The sequence below is a fragment of the Neodiprion virginianus genome, chromosome 4, assembly GCF_021901495.1.
Source record: "Neodiprion virginianus isolate iyNeoVirg1 chromosome 4, iyNeoVirg1.1, whole genome shotgun sequence".
NCBI lineage: Eukaryota > Metazoa > Arthropoda > Insecta > Hymenoptera > Diprionidae > Neodiprion > Neodiprion virginianus.
In genome coordinates this window covers 22,509,115-22,530,044 of record NC_060880.1, presented here as the reverse complement: position 1 = coordinate 22,530,044, position 20,930 = coordinate 22,509,115, and the positions used below count along the sequence as shown (strand labels likewise).

General features: G+C 32.4%; 2 protein-coding genes across 10 annotated transcripts; both read left to right on the top strand.

Moving 5' to 3' along the window:
- Window positions 1–125: 125 nt before the first annotated feature.
- LOC124304123 (protein FAM8A1) lies at window positions 126–3,983 on the top strand. 5 transcript variants are annotated; one of them, XM_046762175.1, is made up of 6 exons: window positions 126–230; window positions 790–1,039; window positions 1,205–1,363; window positions 2,306–2,426; window positions 2,542–2,671; window positions 2,957–3,983. In XM_046762175.1, the coding sequence occupies exons 2-6, from the start codon at window positions 829–831 to the stop codon at window positions 3,299–3,301; spliced, it is 966 nt and encodes a 321-aa protein (XP_046618131.1). In that variant the 5' UTR covers window positions 126–230; window positions 790–828; the 3' UTR covers window positions 3,302–3,983. The 5 variants fall into 5 exon arrangements, with proteins under 5 accessions (XP_046618131.1, XP_046618130.1, XP_046618128.1 ...); XM_046762174.1 differs by having other exon boundaries at window positions 213–266; XM_046762172.1 differs by lacking the exon at window positions 126–230 and adding an exon at window positions 284–506.
- A 373-nt stretch (window positions 3,984–4,356) lies between these two features.
- Window positions 4,357–19,058, top strand: LOC124302095 (ras-related protein Rab6). Of its 5 annotated transcripts, none has more exons than XM_046757883.1 (7): window positions 4,357–4,601; window positions 6,495–6,553; window positions 8,674–8,833; window positions 9,597–9,802; window positions 10,601–10,667; window positions 11,203–11,289; window positions 16,407–19,058. In XM_046757883.1, exons 1-6 carry the CDS (start codon window positions 4,532–4,534, stop codon window positions 11,268–11,270), a joined length of 630 nt encoding a protein of 209 aa, XP_046613839.1. In that variant the 5' UTR covers window positions 4,357–4,531; the 3' UTR covers window positions 11,271–11,289; window positions 16,407–19,058. The 5 variants fall into 5 exon arrangements, with proteins under 5 accessions (XP_046613839.1, XP_046613840.1, XP_046613838.1 ...); XM_046757884.1 differs by having other exon boundaries at window positions 16,393–19,058; XM_046757882.1 differs by lacking the exon at window positions 16,407–19,058 and adding an exon at window positions 12,966–15,020.
- Window positions 19,059–20,930: the final 1,872 nt, after the last annotated feature.

The following is a 20,930-nucleotide window of genomic DNA, read 5'->3' as shown; positions in this document are numbered from 1 at the left end:
GAATAAGTAAAGAGAAATAACAGTCTTCACTCAATTAATTATTCCCAACCGTCATTGTCTTATAAATTAAAGAAGAAAAAAATATTTTTCAAACATCTGCTTGGAAGTGAGGAAAAACAACGTTGATGCGTGCAAATGTACACAATTGAAATGCTGTATTTTACACACTCCGGCATTCTCTGGCGCATGCGGACTAGAATTATTCAATCTAACGTACTGCGTCATTGAACGTAAGTTACTGGTTTTATATTGCTCCATGTTACTAGGTATGTACAATATTTCCCAATTAGCCAGTGCTTAACCACGGTCTAACCCTGGCTTACGCTCGAAATATTCCGAAGTTGTACCAAGTTCCAACACGTGCCGATTCGTAACAAGTCTGATCATCAATTCGTTTTCCGAATTCGCACATGCGTGACAGTAAATTCTATTCTAAACACAAGAGTTTATTGGGACATGACAACCCAGCGGTGACAATAGTCATCAGGAACAGAATAAGAAGGCTGGCAAGTCTTTATATAGTATTCCCTCCAAGATTCTTCCCTGATGTTCCTACTTTAAGCTCCGTCTGTAACTCTGTAATTGTACCTTCAATCCGGTATTCATCCTCCTGGAGCCTCAATCGCATTGCTGCATTTTCGCATAAAACTGTTGTGATTGGTTAAAACTTTCTGTACATAGAGATTCAACCGTGCGATGGAGACTTGATAGTCAATGCCATTTACGTCAATGCGATGTGATTCTCAATTAGCCGTTTCGTATCTCATCGTCATTTCGTTTTTACTCCAGTGCGAGTTACTTTTCACGCGAACCAATAAAAGAACAACGATGCTGGAAGACGAGAATAAATCGTCCGAGGATAGAAATCCAAATGAAAGTGCAACCCAACCTCAAAATACAGAGACGTCAGCTGTCAAAGAGAGATCCGAATATTTTGAGAAATTGGAAAAATGGCTGCAGGAGGCGTACGTCTGTCAGAGTGTAGCGGCAATGTTTCCCTACTACGTAATGTCAACGCAAATGTTGAACCCTACCACTGGTATGAATTAGAAATAAAATATCGGTTTCAACTTTTCGTCCACTTGCTAGTTTTAAATTGCATATAATGATTGTTGCTAGCTAGTCTCAACTGTTCAATTTCAGTTTGTTGAATTTAAGTTCAGATACTTGAAAACATTCGTGGATCTATGTTTATTTGCATCAGGTGTCAATCCATTCCAGCAAGTACCAAGCAACGCTGGTTTTGCAACAGCATCAAATGTACAGGCCAATGCTGACGTAAACAGTCCTGAAACTAACGAAGGTCTCAGACTGAGGAGACCTCAAGATACTGCCGGAATACCACGACCGCCTGGAGCCGAAGGTAGAAGGTCATAAAAATAACTCCTGTGTTCTTCAATTATTAACACAGGTTCAGCCTGCATTTGATTTCATTACAGAACAAAACTCCTGCATCAGGTCAAACTAAGCCATCCGCTGGGAGGAAGAAGGTGTTGTTTCGGTAACTAGAAATTGGTTTTACAAAAATTGATCTTGAAACATCACTTTTTTCAAATTGAAGCCGAAACAACATGTTTTTCACGGCAAAGCTGAAACAACATCTTTTTCACAGCAAAGCCTAAACAACACCTTTTTTATGATAAAGCCAAAACAACACCTTCTTCCTCCCAGCCGATGAAATGTAGTACAAATGTTTGGCAACGAATTTTATTGATCATGCTGGTCTACCGAGATGAATTTTTCTCACATATTCTGCCTGTATACAATATTTGTAGAAATAGTCTGCAGACGTTTATAAATTCATTCCTCTCCGCTTAGTAACAAAGATGTTCAGCCAAATTTCCTGTGAATTTACAATTTTCTTCCATAAAATCTGTTTTTTTTAACTACCATTTCTCCATCTGATTCATCCAAATCATCTTTGTTTTCTATTCAAATATTGCTGCAAAAAACTAATTTCTATATTTCACCGTTCTTCAAATAGGTCCAATATCGATTATGATAAACTAGTTATCGGTGGAAAAGGATATCTAATACATTTTATTAAAAATTCATTGCTTCAATTACCAACATATTTAATTCCTTTGAAATTTTAATAAAAAATGATACATCAATTTCATAAGATTTAAAGAGAAGAAAATGAGAAATGTTCATGAAAATGTAATCTACAAGTCTGTTTACGATTCTGATACATTGTAAATAGTGATTAAGATGCAGTAATTTTGAGACATCTATCATGCATGTCATACTCATTCCGTTGGGTTGACGGTATTTGTTAAAAGGAACAATAAATCTTCACTTGCAGGTTTTGAATATCGTATACCGCCACTTTGGAAACGATTTTTTGCAGAGTTCATTGACTTCATGGTACTATTCTTTCTTAAACTTTCCATTACATTTATTGCCGTCGACTTTTTCGATTTTATGTAAGTCACAACTATAAACACTAGGGCTTCGGAGTAGTTATGCTTCTCAGGAGCCCTCAGAATACTCAGAATCTCAAATTTCAATCAGCAAACAATTGTTCCTTGATCTTTCCAGAGACATAGAACGATACGATTTAGACATGATACAGAAAAATCTTCGTATTGATTACGAAATGGCTCTAGAAATGACATCTGGAATACTGATCTTGGAGTTAATTCATCGCATCATTGTGTGCATTTTCGAGGTAACTATCCCTTCGTACTTTTCATTTCTCCGTCAGCAAATTAAATATTACAACCGTACAGTCGGCCCTTCTTATGTTATAACTAAAATAGTTTGAGACGATCTCAGCGATCAGACAATTTGAAATGAAACATGCTTCCTTTTTAAAGGTCCATTATTTATAGACGTATCTAAAAGAATCAGTAGCATCTGCAAAATAGGGTATCAGCTTCTCAGAAACTGGGGGGTTAGTAATAACGAAAGAAGAAAAATACAAGCGCAATTTTTAATGTTGATAACCTTGTAGGCACTCTGGCTTCAGCATGGTATAAATGGCTGCATAGGTGGAGCTACACCAGGTAAAATTGTAATGGGATTGCGTGTGGTACAGTGTCGAAATGTAACGCCCATAGAAAGACCTGATGGTTCTGATTTAGTATTCATCACCCCTGGTACAGATCTAGGATTTCCATTATCTCTTGGTCGATCGATAGTGAAGAATTTGATCTTAGCATTTCTGTTTCCTATTTCCTTTGCCCTGTTTTTCTTCAGGTTCAACAGAACTGGTTACGATCTTGTTTGTAACTCAATTGTGATCGAATGTCCTTATAGAGATAGAGCAAATAACAGAGCTCGGCAACAGCAACAGTAATCGATCGTGACTACTCAAAGTTTGATTAATTCTATGGCAGGATATAAATAATGGAAGCTGAAATATTCTGCTGTAGAAAACTGTTTATAATACTTAAATGCTTTGTTTAATTATTTTTTTCTCTAGTACCTTGTCAATGCGTACTATCTAGCCAAGGTTCACACCTGCATATTGCATATATGTAAATATGTAATAAAATTTATAATTAAGCTATTATATAAATTACCATACACCATGTTGTGCATAAACCTACAAAATGAATGTATTCATTTCATTGTGACCAAATGAACCATCGTTACTGATTGAGTAAAAAGTGTAATAAAAGGAATTTATTTTGCTATACTACTTTAACTCATTGCGAATATCTGTATTTTGTACTATTGACATTGAATTTTAAACTACCACATAATGTAAACATCTTACTTTTATGTATGTGATAAAATTATAAAGCGGGAAATTATATTTCTATGTACATACATATATTCGTTAGTACATATATACATTCAGTCAACTTTTTTCATTCAAATTTGTGAATTAAAATTCATGATTTTCTCAAAGTTTCAGGTTTTTTTTTCTGTTTTGAATATTGGGAATCCCGCATAGAATAAGAAAGTGTATAGGCTAAGACTGAAGCTGTAATATATTATGTTGTAAAAATGAATAAGAATTCCTGTATAATGCATTTACAGAATTGTAATTTGAACCGCTGGATCAGATAAAAACACCCTGGATGCGGCAATAATGACAGTGTTCTACATTTACCAATTTGCTTATGGGGGGGGCTTACAATATTAATTGATTATGATTCGGTAACAAACAAAAATTTCTGTATCAAAACTCGCCTCATCGTTAGCGTCCTCCATTAGACGTAAGTTCACCGGACTTGAAAATGACCAATCATTTAGAAATCTTTGGTCCCACCCGCGGTTGTATGCATGTATGTACATATTCTCCTTTCACATTTTGACACATGGGATGTTTATACATCGTCATCTAGCGGCGAGTAACGAAATCGTCGGACTTTGGCGTGATGGAGAAACGAAGCGTTAACACAGTGGCGTGACGTCACTTCCCAGTCAAACGTGGCTGCCGTGCCGAAAGGAGTGGCTGTTGAATCTGTCAAATTATATGGTTATTTGGAAATATTAATGACTTTTCCCATCGGCTACGGCGCGATATAGTGAGATTTGATTATTGTGTGTCAAGCAAAGTGAAACGAAGCCTCAAAATATGTCGTCTTCGGGTGATTTCGGTAACCCGCTGCGAAAATTCAAGCTCGTTTTTCTTGGTGAACAGAGCGGTGAGCATTTTGACACATATTTCAACGAATTTAAATTTAGTTTCCCTTAAGTTCTCTATTTTTTTCTTATCCACCACTCAGTTGGAGACTGAACTTTCGACATCTACACTACGCATGAATTTTCAATAACGTTCTAGGTTATAAATCGATATTTTCCCCTGTCCGTCTGCCGTAGCTGACGTGAGTCTCAAATCCGATTCGGTACTTGCAATAATACTTCGCATCGCTGTTATATATCGTTATTTATCGGACAAATAAATAATACAGCTTATTGTACCGATATCACTGGATCAAATTATATCGGTGATTGCTTTTTTTTTTCTGTTTTGCTGTAAATGAAAATTTACATTAATACTAGCAATCGATTTTTTTTGTTTCATCTTCTTTTTTGTTACGAATAAGAATTGAATGCTTAAATATGAAATGACCTTTTATCTGGAATCTCTAGCATTTATCTATTATAAATATTGGTATAGTAAACTGGCAGCAAAAATAAACTAAGATTAACTATCAAGTATAAGCTACTCTATTTGTACGAATGACTAATTGTAAGAGAACAAAAAAAAAAAAAGTAGCATTTTTCATATCCTATATTAATATTATTGAACTACTTAAATCTTCTAAAGTGATTGAATACTAGTGAAAAGTTAGCAGAAAATTTAGAAATTATAAGAATATTGTTTTTTATATGCATGGAAAAAATTGCTTTATTAAGACATGGTTAATAATATTTGACTTTTCATAATAATGGTCATGTGTATTAGTTCACATTAAAGTACATATTTACATATTAATACAGTTCCTGGGAGATGAAATTTACAGATTAATGAACAGTTATTCTGAACTTGCCTGAGCCACAATAAGCATAATGTGATTCTCCATGAACAGTTACTTGCTTACTCAATGGAAAAACAAAAACACAATTCTGCCATGTAATTACCGGCTTTTTATGCCCCGCTCAATTGAAATTCACGCCATCAACATACAATGAATTAATGGTCTAATTTATCTAGTTTTTAGTGTATGATGCATGATGAATAACTATTTTTCACTAATCCATAATTTCATCAAATTAGGAAGAAAGATGTGAGTTTACTTTGAAAAATGAAGTGAATACACATTGAATTCATGTTGATCTATTGTCTCAAAAAATGAACACATTTAAGCAAGCTAAAATCAGCCTTTCTGATATCCAGAAGTGTTATTTGACTATTAAAAATAACGATTTTTCAACACAATGACCTAGGTGTCAAAATATTCTGAGTTTACTTATACAAATTCTCAGTGTTTTTAATTATTATTGAGATTAGTGATTTCTGACGCATGGACAGGGGAAATTCCCATAAACTTTTGGCAAAAATAATTCAATTTTATTCAGAAAAAATTGCAGAGTAGAAATACTATTGCCCTGTTTTGAAAATAACTCTGTTAGACAAACGTCATCAAAATATCTCATCAATAATGAAAAACGGTGAAATATGAAATGATATACAATCAGTAAATTTTGTATAAATGGAATAATTTGTTCACATCTTTGTAATTATCGGCAATTATTGTAGTATGAGGCGATGTACCTCAGCATGTTTGATCCTTAGATCATGACTGATCTTCCTTGTGATTTGTTAAAAGTTGATTTTTTCAGAAAAATGATCACAGCATTATGAAACAGTCTTCTCAATATTTCGATGTTAACAAATACAGTTCAACTTGTTTTTGCTATTGATCTTAAATTAATTAACTGCGAGTTATTTAACACGCCAGAAATTTTTCATTCAGCCGCGCTACGCATTAGTATTAATTACAGACTACGTCAACTATTTCTTAGTATCATATATAAAATGATCAGAATTTTATTTCGTGTTATTTTTATTCAATAATTTGATCTTTTTGCAGTTGGTAAAACCTCCCTCATCACAAGGTTTATGTATGATAGCTTTGACAACACGTATCAGGTGCGTATTAAGATGTTTATAATTATAATTGTAGTTGCAGCCATCTCTGTAATTTTTCTTTTCATTTGGCCACTATACAGTCCCGCTGCGAAAATTGATTACAAATTTTATTCAGTACTCGTAACCACTTTTACTTACTTGTAAAAGTATAAGACACTATTTATATCACTAGTTTAGAATACACATAAATAATAGATAGACAGGAAGCGATTAATTTGCATAGAAGCACTAAACGAGATTCAACCGATTTGTCATGTTCATGTTAGTATTTTCACTTTGCGTTTTTATTGCCGAGTAGGCCATGTACAGGATGATATTACATTATTCTTCTCACCTCAAGTTTTACATTATCATTACCTTGTTATTTAAATACAAATACCGATATCTGTTTATGTTTCAAGTTGAATAGTAAATATTTTGAAGAGTAAATTATTCACATAGGTGATCAAACTCGTACCAACAGAGAGTTTCCCAGTGGTAGCTTTTTAATTGAATTTAATGATATGAGAAAAATTTACTGCTAATTGAACTGTTCGCACGTTGGTTTTTCACTCGGTATAGTTATTCGAAGACTAGTCATCATTGTCCCATTAATCTTGACCTAGGAGAGACATCAGTATTATGTCATAAATGTCAAACACATTGGAAGAACCACATAACAGGTGTCTGAGGCCAATGTCAGCTGAAGTGGTAGTAGAAAGGACTAGACATTGACTTTTTCTAATAGCAATGTTCGAGGATAGACTTTGACAAGTAAATTCAACCATGATTGATTACAGAAGTATTGAAATGTAATATTTGAATGTATATGTGATCAATTTTGATTAATCATTTGATGACTCTGTTTTCTCTATCACAGTATCAAACGATTTTATTTCTTTTCGAGAGTTAAACACCAGCACTTGTCCAGAGCTATATTTATCAATCGATCTGATGATAATTATCTCTTGAGTCTATCAATTCACAATTAGCATACATTTCAAGTCCCAAAAAATTTTCATGCCTAGGGTTATTTGATCGAAAGCTAGATATCGATCACTATTCAACACGAAGATAAGGTGTTATTTTAAATACTTGGAATTTTGTAGATTTTATTTCTTATGTTAGCTGACATTTCAATATCGCGTGACTTTATTTTCGGTGCTAGTTTTTGAAATTTTCTAATTCCTGGTAATGAACGAAACACTTATCTGCATTTTCTTCATAGTTGTTATTTCAGTACACAGTGTTGCAATTCTTGAACGGCACCTTAATAATTTCTGCAATATTAGAATTTATTAATGAAATGTTATAGTATGGATTCAAGATGCATTTTTTCTTGAAATATTCAGCTTTATTCAGTTCAAAACTCGATTGCATTTCAAACGATCAATTGACATTGGCGCCGTATTTAAATATTGGTTCAAGCTGTTGCTAAAATTGTAAATATCTGCATCGAGTTTTAGAGTTTGTTTTTTTCAGCCTACCATTCCTTACAACGTCAATGTACTGAAAATTGTTTATAACTGCGATTCAATAACATTTAAATTTATTTCATTTTATTTATAAATTTTACGAATACAAGGTCCTTTTACATATGAATTCAAAAAGCAAAACAGCGTAGGTCGTCCAGCTGATGAATGTATAACGATTATTGGTAATTTTATTTTTATATTCGTTCGAACATTTCTTCCATTTCAAATCTAGTCTTTCGTTTTAACTTGCTATTTCTGTTTTGACTGAGTAAAATGACAAGAATATATAAAAAGAATAAGAAAATTTATTATAATTATTCAACAGCTTAGAAATAACTAAATTTTGGAATTCAATGGTCGAATAGTTCTCTAGTTATTTAAATAATGATGTTAAAAAAAAACATTTATCTCACTTGTTAATATTTTATAGGCTCGAAATGCATCAAAGCAGGAATTTCCTAGGCTGGTCTATCAAAGTCAGCCAAATTGACCACTTTTTTTTTTTTTTACATTCTGTACGCTGTCTACATATGTATTTCTGAAATATAGCGATTGAATTTCGTTTTCACTTGATGTTATTCCATGTCTGTTACATTTGAAAATACCAATACCATTCGTAATCATTGCTCTACACCTTATTTCATAAACTTTTTTTGTTTGTTGCAGGCGACGATAGGAATTGATTTTTTGAGTAAAACTATGTATCTTGAAGATCGAACAGTTAGACTGCAGCTGTGGGACACCGCCGGACAGGAGCGATTCCGTTCCCTCATTCCTAGTTATATTAGAGACTCGACTGTTGCTGTGGTGGTGTATGACATCACTAGTAAGTTGATAGAAGATAAAATCTTCTTAAAAATCCAAAAATAAGAAATACCGGAATTTTAAACAGAGGCTTAGGTATTGATGGTTCATTTCAAATCCTTTCAAAATGATAAAAAAATCTAGTAGATGTATTCGATTTCATTCTGTGATTACAACTGATTTTATTCAGAAGATTAATTTGTACCTACTCACTAAATACGGTTTATTTTATTATATTGGCATCATTAAATATATAACTTTTCAAAATTGCAGTAATATTGACTAAGGCCAATAAATGGCAATATTGAATTAAGTACTGAGAAAAAAAAGAAAATCTATTTCAGTGAATTTGTAAAAAATAGTCTTCTCAATAAAATGGGCCATCTTAGAGTGAAGTTGAACGAATCTGAGTGATTTTCAACCATTCTAACATGATTCGAAATTAAGCATCAACATATAAGCCTCTTTTTATAATTCAAGTATTTTCTATTTTTTTAGTTTTAAAGTGATCTGTGTAGGTTACGAATATAGTAATTTAATAAATTCTCAATGCATAACAATCTCATAGTGAAATTAATAAAGAGTATCAATTTCCCCTGTTCACTATCATATTAACGTTATTAATTCAAAATATTAATATTTTTTAATAAAATTGCAGGAAAAAATCAAACACAATGACATAGAATAATAATATGATTTCGTACCTAAAATTAGTGCAGCCCCAATATTTTCAGGTGAACTAGAGATTAGAGTACGAACTAATTATTCATTCATGTTGTTCATAGATGCTAACTCCTTTCACCAAACATCCAAATGGATCGACGATGTTCGGACGGAACGAGGTAGCGACGTCATCATAATGCTAGTAGGCAATAAAACTGATTTAAGTGACAAAAGACAAGTTTCCACAGAAGAGGGAGAACGAAAGGCAAAGGAACTAAACGTTATGTTCATTGAGACCAGTGCTAAAGCTGGCTACAATGTGAAACAGGTACAAGAGTTTAAATTGCTATTAACATGCAAATCCTTTATCATCAGTTTTATTGTAGTATCAAAACCAAACTGTATATGATAGTCACTTTACAGATGGTTGAAAATCGAGTCAAGATATCATGTCTTTACCTAATAAGAGTATACATACCCTCGTGATTCAGAATTTACATGAATTCTCTAAGAAACGGTTACGAAAACACTAATAGCTGTATTATACACATTTTTTTTTGTAAGCTTTTTCATATTTTCACCTTTATTTAAAAATATAAAAATGTGGCGGAGTCATCACGAATTTACTTTATCGTCTGGCTGTGTGTGCTTGCGTCTGGCATACATCGCCACGATTTGTCTGAGCAACGGGAAGTGAAATGACAGAGATTTTTTATAACAAAGCGAATATTGTAAACCAACAATTGGAGAAACACAAAACAGAATCGAAGTACGAAGTTTGCCGTTTTACCTATTTTTTACTACTTAATTATTTTAAAAAAAAAATCAAAAAACAATAAATTCTCGTGATTTTGGCATACCTGGAACAAAACAGGTTCATGAAGGAAATGTTGAAATTTCACATGGATGCGAACCTCGGTTCTTGAGGTCGCTCTCTTTTCTAAGTTTGTAACTGAAGTTGCCATCAGGTATCTGGAATATCTTGTGCAGCCTATCTTGTTCAGTACCATATGTGGGTTCTTCCTTTGACACTTAGTGTAACAGGATATAACTAACGAAGAAGGGAAGAAAAATGATACTTCTATAGAGCCATCCAATATTTATGGATACTTGTGTTAATTTCCAGTTGTTCAGAAGAGTGGCTGCAGCTTTGCCTGGTATGGACTCCACTGAAAACAAACCACCAGAAGACAGTATCCTTTACATGAAATTATTCAAACACAAAGTTGCACGTTTTTCAGACAATTTCATTACGAATAATAATACACCGATACAGGGTGTTCTATTATTGCCACTTGTGGATTACAAATAATTTGTGCTTTTTTACAGTACTTCATTTACTACTTTTTCCTTTCAATTTTTGCTTGCTTGTGGGAGTTGCTTTATTTAATTTTTTTTAGCCCATCAGTTTCTACCTTGTCCATCATTTGTGTCAAGCATAAATTTACATTTTGTGATTTCTAAACAAAAAACGGGCCTAATCAATAATTGCAAACGATCTAGCACATTCTGTAAGCTCGGAGTACCATCATAACGTGTTATCATAATGTTAGTTGTTTGCGGGATATTAGTAAGTTCGAATTGGTACAAACGTTTTTAATATTTTCAACTATTTTATATTATAAGGTCGGCACTCGCTGATCTAGGTTTCTTTCCATTTTGTTTTCTTATTTTTTACGTTATCTTTTGTATTTTTTGTGTTTTCCTTAATGCGTTCCCAACCTGTAGTGCAAGAGGTAGTTCTCAAGGACACGCCGATCGAACTGAAGGCGTCGGAAGGTGGTTGTGCATGCTAAGCCAACATTGGTCCTAATGGTAGATTAAACACTCAATTAAATTAAAACATTTGTTCCACCATCAAAATCTTAAGTCAAATTTGAATGCGACGATATATAGCCACGTTCCTTTACACAACATAACTTAAGTAATGCAAAAAAATAAAATAATAATAATAATAATAATGATAATACTTTTAAAAAAAAAATGCAAATGCTAAACACAGGAAATGAAACTTAAAAAAAAAACATGTAACTGTATTGCATAATAAGTATAAGTCTCAGTTGGTAGCTCACAATGACTGCTTTTACTCAACTCAATTGTATGACTCAGTGTACTATTTATTTATATCATTCTTACGATTAGTTGTCTTTTCACCAGCAAGTTAATCCTGTTGAACATCGCGAACCTAAACCATGGATTAAAGCAAGAATTTCAAATCATTTAGGACCACAATCCATTACTAGTACAAAGTAAACTATCTTTTGTTGTGGAATCATATGTTATTTTTATTATTATTTGAAGTCAATAATCGCACTTTTTTGTTGTGACTTTTTTTTTTTTTTTTTTTTACTTTTAGCTATTCCTGGTCAAGGGATATGCTAAATTAAAAATTAATCAACCGAGCAGGATCTTAGCTACAGCTGATTGATGGCTGTGATTGAAATTTTTTTTCGTCAATTGATCTTTTTGATGTAATGAGATTTTCGTAAAATCAAAACTTCTCATTTCCATTTGTAAGAGTTTAACAGATAAGTAGGAGAGCTAACAATAAGATGCTGACACGTTCATGTAGGAAAATCACGTTCGTCATCAGATTTTCTTATTATAAAAAAAATTCAGCTTCGGATTTCATCAAATATTGTGTTTTTAATTTTTTTAATTATTTTCTCCACCGTAACTTTCTGACTTGGTAATTGTTTGATTTGAATAATATATAAAAAATTCGTCAGAGTATTCTGAACTCTACAGCATGATTTAAAAGCCGTTATTTTAATTTGCTACTTGTTGTGTAATTTTACCAATCACAATGAGGAAAACATAATTCGATTGCGCACAAGTTCTATTGCTTTAGAAGTAAATCCGATTGTTTAGAAATTAAACAGTACAGTGAATAAACTGTTCATAGAAACTATGAAAAGTCTCCGAAATAATATTGGTACGTGCAAATGTACTATGAACAACTGAGCTTTATTTTTGCTAATGAGATATTGCAATTAGGGAGGTGAATGTATGTACATACATTCCTAGCATGGATGCGAGAAGCATTGTATCTCTGTTACATTTTCATGGTAATGCTTTGAAAACAATCAAATTAATACTCTTGTGATAAAGCACACTCTACGTAGATTTTATAATTAGATGAAAAAAAAATGATCATATAACTTTATATTATACTATTGCGTATTTTTATTTTATTTTTTCTTCGATTCATATAAATTTTTTCAATGTTATGAATAGTTTTAAAAGAATAAGATCAGAAGAGTACAAGTACTTGTGGAATTGTAGAAAAGAAAATCATTTGTATGAAATTATCAGAAACTATGATAATATAACATAATGCAGTACACCTATTGTAGTAATAGTAATATGAAGCTGTATAAAAAAAATTTCTACAAATATACGTCGAATTTATATAAATATGATTTATAACAACATATCATAACACTAATGAAACCGAGATATAACAATAACGTTCTTTGTGTCCATGCTAGATACATCTGATTACAATCGATTCTGAGACACCTAATTTCATCAGGTCAGAAATAAAATCCAGAGTGGCGCTTGTGTAAACATCGGTAAAGTTACCAATCTTATTCCTAGATCAATATTTAGGGAACCAAATCGACCGTACTTAGGTATACATAGTCATTCGTTGCACTGAGAACGTGATACGACATTGACAAGATCATGCTCAACATTTTGGTAGTAACTTTGTACAGACTACAAATTTCCTGAACCTTCTTTGAAGGTTATCGAAAATTTGGTTTGTTGTATTTTGTAATTTTTAGGAAATCTATTCAACTTTCGGAAGCAATAAAATCTATGATTACGTGATTGATATCGTTTTGCGCCGTGAAAGAATTACGCATTAAACTAGGAAGCAAGCTTTGAAATAATGATTATTAGTTGGGAATATTCGACAGAAAGTTGTACATAATTGACAAATAAAAAAACTGAGAATTGAGATTGAAGTAAAGAAAGAAATGATGACACCAGCTTTTAATAAAAGCAAGAACCAACATTTTTTCTCATAAATGAAAATTTCAGTATGAATGTGATTTTTTTTACACCTAAGAAAAGATGTGTCATCATCTGTATTGTGATTATAATCAGATAATCAACACCTTTTCCAATAATTGTGGACAATCTTATAAACCGACGCGAAGAGTTTTATTCTATGAAAATCATTTCATAATCCCCCCCCAGTGTATCTGCCAGGTTCAATTATCAGCTAATTGAGTTATTTATTATGTATAAAAATCGGATTGCAGTTACATATTGTGTAAACGTAGTCATGACTCCATCCCAATCCAAATTTCAGAATTCTGTTTACATCAGATTTTAAAGCAGATTTTTGAAATTTGGTCAGAATAATATAAAATAGCAATAAGAGAAAAACTTTGCCGTTATGCATGTACAGTTTGTCCATTCGGTTTAGTTGTAGCGTAAGTTACAGAAAGTGACACTGTATCGGAATTAAATTTCTCTCAAGAATCCTTGCGACTGGTGCAATTAAACCGAATGCACAAACTGTGATTCATCTAGAATACGGACATGTTTTGCAGTTACATAAAACAATTTCTAATCGAAATGACAAAAGAGTAACGGACTATAAAAAAAAACTAATAGATTATTAATTCATTAGCAGATATGAGAAAAATACTTAATATCGATTGACCAGTAAAGTATAGTTTTTGCATCAGATCTTTATTTTGTTCTCTCGATTTCAGATAATCTAGATCATTATACATGCATATACTACATTTCTTACTGTATCAAGGAATTTCTTACGGTGGTATGAAAGTAATCTATGGAAAACCTGTTCACAGTATTCTTTTTGCCGCTTGGAAAATCGTTTTTTACCGTATCAAAGTTAAATTAATTCGGGTGGATAGAAACATGTGTGGCAAGAAAAATAATTTAAAAAAAACTGCCCAGCCCAGAATTGTAAATAATATAAACGACATGTAGAAAGGTGGAAAAAAAACATACAAGCAATCTTGGTGAAATAATATCATTAGTTTAACAGTGTCTCTGACGACGAGAAAAATTTAGAAAACCTCAAAAACCTAAAGAATTTTGAAAAAGTCTGCAAATATACAGTGATTTACTCGGGTATGTATAGTTCAAATCAATTCCGAGTGAAGACGTGATTTATGACGAAAGCAGCCATGAGTGTTGTTTGAAATTTTTACTTTGAAATGTGATCCTTAGCGTTGTTCGAATTTGACTCCGAATGTCGCAATACATGATAAAATATAACAAATTTTAATAAAACTTATCCAGAAATTGTCGAGTCATTATCAAGTATAAATGAAAGCCACTCAATTAAACAAATGCAAAAATTTATGCATCTAATATCTGCTGAGCAGGAAATAGTGACTTTTTTTGCTACTGTCAAGACCTGACAAATGTTAGTATAGAATTATCAGATAATTTTTAATATCCCTGTCGTTGGAGACCCTGTTAGTTATGTTAATGTCATTTTTGTTAATTACTATTATTGTAATCTTTTAATTTATATAAAAACTCACTCAAACATTAAATTACATGGTTTTATTTTGATTTAATAATTTCCATTATTTATTTCCCCGTTTTTCCTGAAGACGATTTTTTTCCAACGAAGTAGATGAATAATTTTTATTACTCTTACTCTAGGGGTCCATCCATTCAAGTTACGAGAAACTGTTTAATGTGAAATATTTCAATAATTACATTTCTCATTAACTAGGACTTGCAGGATTGGTGTTATTAATTACTGCAAATTTTGCCTTAAATATATTATTGGGGTGTGCTCCGTCCAATTTTTTTACCGTATTTTTGTATAATTCATATGCTTTTCAACAATAGCAGATAAACGTGTCATAATTATACGTGGTGGCAAAATAATAGTTTATGATAAAATTCTGATTACGTTCAATTTGGATGACTTTTTCATAACAAAATTTAAGTACTAAAATAGCATTTAGACGAATGTATTTGGATATATTTTAACATATTTTTTATGATCTAATTAATGAGACTTGATTCAAAGTTTCATCCATCATGATTCAATTTTCTAAGATCTCGTAATTGAGAATAATGTTTGAAAAATTACTCCTAGCAGTGTACATAATATAGGTAAAAAAACCGATTTTATTATAAAATTTCGTCCAAATTGAAGGTTGCCAGAGTGCAAGTGATTTATACATATTATACTGAGGTTTCGGTAGTTGCCTAGAAATGTTCGAACACATCTTATAGATGTATCACTTAGACGTTAGTAACCTTTTGTCATAAAAAATTGACACAAGTGCTGCATATGCCAGAATATTTTATTAAGGTGATGCGTAATCATGCAATCTACGATCCGAAAATATTATTTATTTTACACATATTTTCATTGAACAAACTTAGAGTGGAATTTCCATTGTATCGACGTACGAGTTGCTTGTGACATCCATCACAGTGTGTATCATGAGTTTACTGTGTGGCATATTTCGCTCAACTGAGATGGAAAATTAAATTACATACATGCTCATCTTGATGCATACTGACATACTAGTTTTTTTTATATATTTCTGCGGAGGTATCTTGAAGCAGGTCTCCGAACCATTCAAAGCGACCTGCTTTAACTGGTGCTTTTTATATGACCTGTGAGGCTGTGTCGTGTGTGCGTATGTATATGTGTGTTGATGTTACCTAATTTAAACATGACATAATTGTTTTGCAACTTTTTCTGAATTTGTTGGGAAGTGAATCTCTGCGAACTGTTGCATCTGCCTATTTCATCAAAGTGAAATTGATAATTAATCAAAATGAAAATACAGATAGATTTTACACTGGTTATGATAGTTAAAATAACTGCCATTGGCTATATTCAAATACTGTATAAGCTTAATGTATAAAATCACAAAATGCACCTTAACAAAAATGCAGCTGTTGACCTACAGAATCAATCACCGATGCAGAATGGTGGAGAGGCCGAAGGCGAAGGAGGATGCATTTGCTAGGGAGCTGATTTACTGATTCTTACCCAGATAACAAGAAAAAATATATACCTTACACCCGAAAATGAACCAAATCCTCATCCGAATGAACAGAGTGCTAGCTTATTTCGATGTGCATAATAATATTGAATATCACTTTGCCATAGGATTATATTTTTTTTTAAACTTTCTTCTCCTAACTTACATTACGACACGTAATTCTGAACGATACTATGAATTGTTTGTATTTAATTATACAGACTTGATCCAAGTTTCGATAAAAGCAAATAGATATTCCGAACTAGAAATGCAAACAGTCTGGGAAGTAACTGAAGTAACTGAATATCTGCCGAAATGTATTAGCGAGCGTAGCAAAATTAATACTTATATTAGCAGTTTACCATCCAGAGAAAAATAAATCAGCTTTTCTTCACACATATACTTATCGAGGTAATCTAGCACTTGATGCGACCGAGAACGACACAAAGGATGGGCCAATTTTTCACAATGTAGGGAAGAAAAAACAAAACTAGATTAAAGCCGTTTCAGAAGTATTTGAAAATGTTGAATTCCGCAGACCTAACGTGTCTCTATATGTGATAAGGCTTTAAGAATATTACACTGTGCTTATACACGTTCTCTCTTGAGTCTATATTGAAATTATTGTCTAAGCTAACGACACTCTCGTAGTGCCCTGACAAAGTCGAAGTTGAAAAAAAAGAATAAAACAAAAAAGAGAGAAAAATCTTGCAGCAATATTCTAATAACATAATTATTATACGTCAAGCTGTATTTATACTTACAGATTTCTAGTTAACTAAAAGATTTCTATGCAATTATCGTATTCGCTGAACACACGCTTCTCTGTTAGTATGTTTCAGCATTCTATCAGACACAAGAAAAAAAAAAAAATAAAAAAAAATAAAAAACGCGTACAGCTGGTTTATTCGATCTCTAAGCGAAAAATTAAGCTTTCATTATATCCCAGAACTCTTTTATTCAATTCAATTCCAACGAATAGTAATACATTTTGATTTTAAGAGTAATAGCTTTCTTATTCGGTATTTGGTAATGTTAGATTAGCATTTTGTTTTATTTTTCACCAATAAATGCATGTGAAAACGCAGATGCATCCTAAAACTTATTTATCCACAATAACATTAGTTCTTTATGTATATTTAATTGGGTTTGAACAATCCTGTAGTCAACTATTAACCAGATCGTATTTAAGATTGTATTCAGTTATTATTTTCACATTCCGAAAATCCTTAAAATTAGAAGAGCTATTATTGGTCTTTGAGATTGCTTAAAGTGTCTTCTAACAAGTAACTATGTTGACTTTATTGATTAACTTTTGTTAGTTTAAATCAGTAGGGAATACATCACACTCGACGGCGCTCACTAATGTATTAAACGTTATATTGATTGGTCGATACAAACGTACTGTGTGGTTTTTGAATCATCCAGGAAATGTTTGCATTTTAATTCTCACGTTGTTCAGTAGTAGAACAAACCTTTTCTCTGCTCAAATAACATTTCTGTTCTACGGTATTGTAATATTTTACGTAATAACGTTTTGGCGACTTGTTTAAGTTTTGTTTCTTTCTTGAAAGTAATATCTGTGATACGCAAAATGTTTGAAACCTCCAAAAATTTGAAAATACGATTGTGAGGGAAATGGTTTCTACTGAAAAATTAATTCCATTGCGAATTATTAAAATGTTTGTGGTGCTTATAAGTAGGAGTAATTGCTTTAGTATTTATTGTTGGTTTCAATATGGTTTGATATATTTAAGCAAGTCAGAATTGTTACGAGTTCAAGATGCGTCTTATTTATAGGTTTTTGTAAAAGAATATGCGCAAAGTTTCAAGGTATTCCTAATGATTTGACTCAACAATAGTTCGATACACTTTAAAAGCGATATGGAGTATTGTAAGCTTACTGCAAAGTAACTATGAAACAATATAGTACGAAAATAACATTTCTATTGGACTAATGATATAGATCTGCGTCGATGGATAATGATTTAAAAAATTGACATTAAAAGTGGATATCGTATTTATTATTTGATACAGATTAGTAGTGAAAAATGTTTAAACATAAAAACAATTGTTTGGCTTTGAGCTATGTAGAACTGCAGTAGCTGGCATATGTATGCCAATATTATTATTAAAATGATATGTAGAATATATATTTAGGGACTGTTTACATTTTTAATATTTGATTCTGCAAGGAGACTAGACTGATGTTCTTGGGATTGGTAAACCTAAATACCCATCGAAAAAAGATCAATGCAGGTAGCTACAAAAAGAAGGTATCGGGAGTGACTGATATGCATCCATCATGCACAAGTAGATGATGAATGTTAAAAATGTGACAGAGACACAAACCACACTGCAAATTTTGGTCTGGTAATAAATTCTTAGCGTCGGTGAAATGGTCGATGTTGTTAAACGAAGTCTTTTGTACCATCTTATACATGCAGTTTTGTTTGTACGAAAACGCATATGATATTAAATAATTTTTGCAATTTTGTTATGACTATATATGTGGCAACTATGTTTAAAATAGTAAAGCTTTAAATGAACAAATGAATAAAGGTTTGTGTTCACCAACCATATGTGTTTTCATTCTTACAATAAAACACAATCTTTGTCATTAGCTGTACAAATACACTATCATTTCTAATTTAATCGACCGGCTTTTTATCATTTTATTCTTCGCTGTGTCTATTCTAAAGCGTGGGATCTGTACGAGACACTATAAATAAGCCAGATTTTTGCGTGTCCCGAATTATTCGGAAAAAATTTAAATGTCTGAAGAAATTTTCGAGGCTCGGCAATTTTTTTAGGAGTATTGAGAGACAAGTACAAATGTCTCGCTGGCGAGCGGTACGTAGTGGGAAATAACCATTCGTAGAAAAACTCTTGCCTTTTCAACCCTGCCCAGAACTATTAGGAGGTCGAACTGTACGACTCTAGCGACGGTATAACAAAGGAGAAAGTCCTAAATCTGACCTTTATCGCGCAACTTCAGCGTCCCTCAAAAACTTTTTCGGACACTTCAATTTATTTCGAAAAATTCGCAGCAAAAGCACATTCGGCATGTCTGAAATGCCCCGTGACGGCTCACTCTACAGTACGAATGGTTACTTCGTTTGTGCTTAAGATATCATACCGGAGATTGTACAGTTTTAAATTAAAATTGATATCAAAGTCCTCGGATTGTCAGTGAGCAGTTACGAATCGAACGAAAAAATTTAATGGAATGAAATATTAAAATCTTTAAAATGTTCTCCTATTTGTCCATTCGGTTTAGTCGCGGGTGAAATGAAGCATCATGGGTATTTTCTAATTACGAATATCATGCTAATAACATTAGTTTCGATTCTCTTGTTATTACACCGCCATTTTAAGGAGCTAATTTCTTTATGCAGTCAAGATTTTTACAGAAGCTTGAAATCATGAATGAAAAATTCCTTATTGGAAAAATATCCGATCTCGATATCACAGAGAAGTATCGCATTAATTAAGCCTCCAAGCTATATATCCACATAAGCAGCAAAGATCCATGTTCTGTAACCATTATGTGACGTAGCTACAAGCAAACCAAATAGAAAAGATGTACCCTGCTAGGATATTTCTTTATTTACTCTAAAACATCCCAATGTGCAGGCTCTTATTCGTAAAAGAGATATTCACTAGATAATGGCCGTGGAGAGGAATATTCAGAACAAAACTAGACTTCGTAGTCATTTCCAGAATCATTAATTTCTGCAAGTAAGGAATCCCCCGATAGGATGCTTTCGATCAATTATCCTGACTAAACTTTGATAAGTGATCCAATTTCAATCTATTAATAGCTAGCAGGATTTCGACCGAAGTTTAGCAACATCCATTTGAAACACTCGCCTTTGGAATTGTATCCAATTAATCAATTTAGAGTGCAGAATTATGGAGTATGTCTACAACTGTGCCAAATGGACGTCCGAAATAGAGACAGTTTACATTTACATAACTTCAATTGTGAATGAAATTTAGAAGTCTGGTCAAAGGTCCATTATTTTTTTATTGATCATTCTTGTTACAAATTGTGAAACGATACATCGACATAGTTTGACAATCTGTAACAAGAATAATTTGACTGAAGAAATATTCTTCAGTACCATGATGATATAACTGATATATTCTTCAGTCAACCTAGTTATGTCGTCCGCGTATATTTCATATTTTTTATTTTTTCATGTAAATTTGGTAGTAAGTACGATTAAAACTTCAGCACAATATTTGAAATAGAGAATCCCTCGAATACTATTTCCTTTTAAAGCAATTTCCACGGTTTCCCACAAAATATATTTCGATGATTATTTGAATTACCCGCGGTAATGGATAAATTGACTACACGCAACGAAGAAAATAACACGGTATCCAGTTAGTATAGGAAGAGATGTTGGTATCACTGATCTCTACTATACACTGGTATAGCTC

Bases quoted from the DNA above. Each gene is read 5' to 3' on its own strand.
- LOC124302095 (XM_046757880.1), top strand. From the start codon at position 4,532: ATGTCGTCTTCGGGTGATTTCGGTAACCCGCTGCGAAAATTCAAGCTC. The intron at 4,602-6,494 runs GTGAGCATTTTG...ATCTTTTTGCAG, and splicing joins TTTTCTTGGTGAACAGAGCG to TTGGTAAAACCTCCCTCATC. The intron at 10,668-16,392 runs GTATCCTTTACA...ACAAAAATGCAG, and splicing joins AAACAAACCACCAGAAGACA to CTGTTGACCTACAGAATCAA.
- LOC124304123 (XM_046762171.1), top strand. From the start codon at position 411: ATGCGTGACAGTAAATTCTATTCTAAACACAAGAGTTTATTGGGACAT. The intron at 1,364-2,305 runs GTAGAAGGTCAT...CTTCACTTGCAG, and splicing joins ACGACCGCCTGGAGCCGAAG to GTTTTGAATATCGTATACCG. The intron at 2,672-2,956 runs GTAACTATCCCT...ATAACCTTGTAG, and splicing joins TCATTGTGTGCATTTTCGAG to GCACTCTGGCTTCAGCATGG.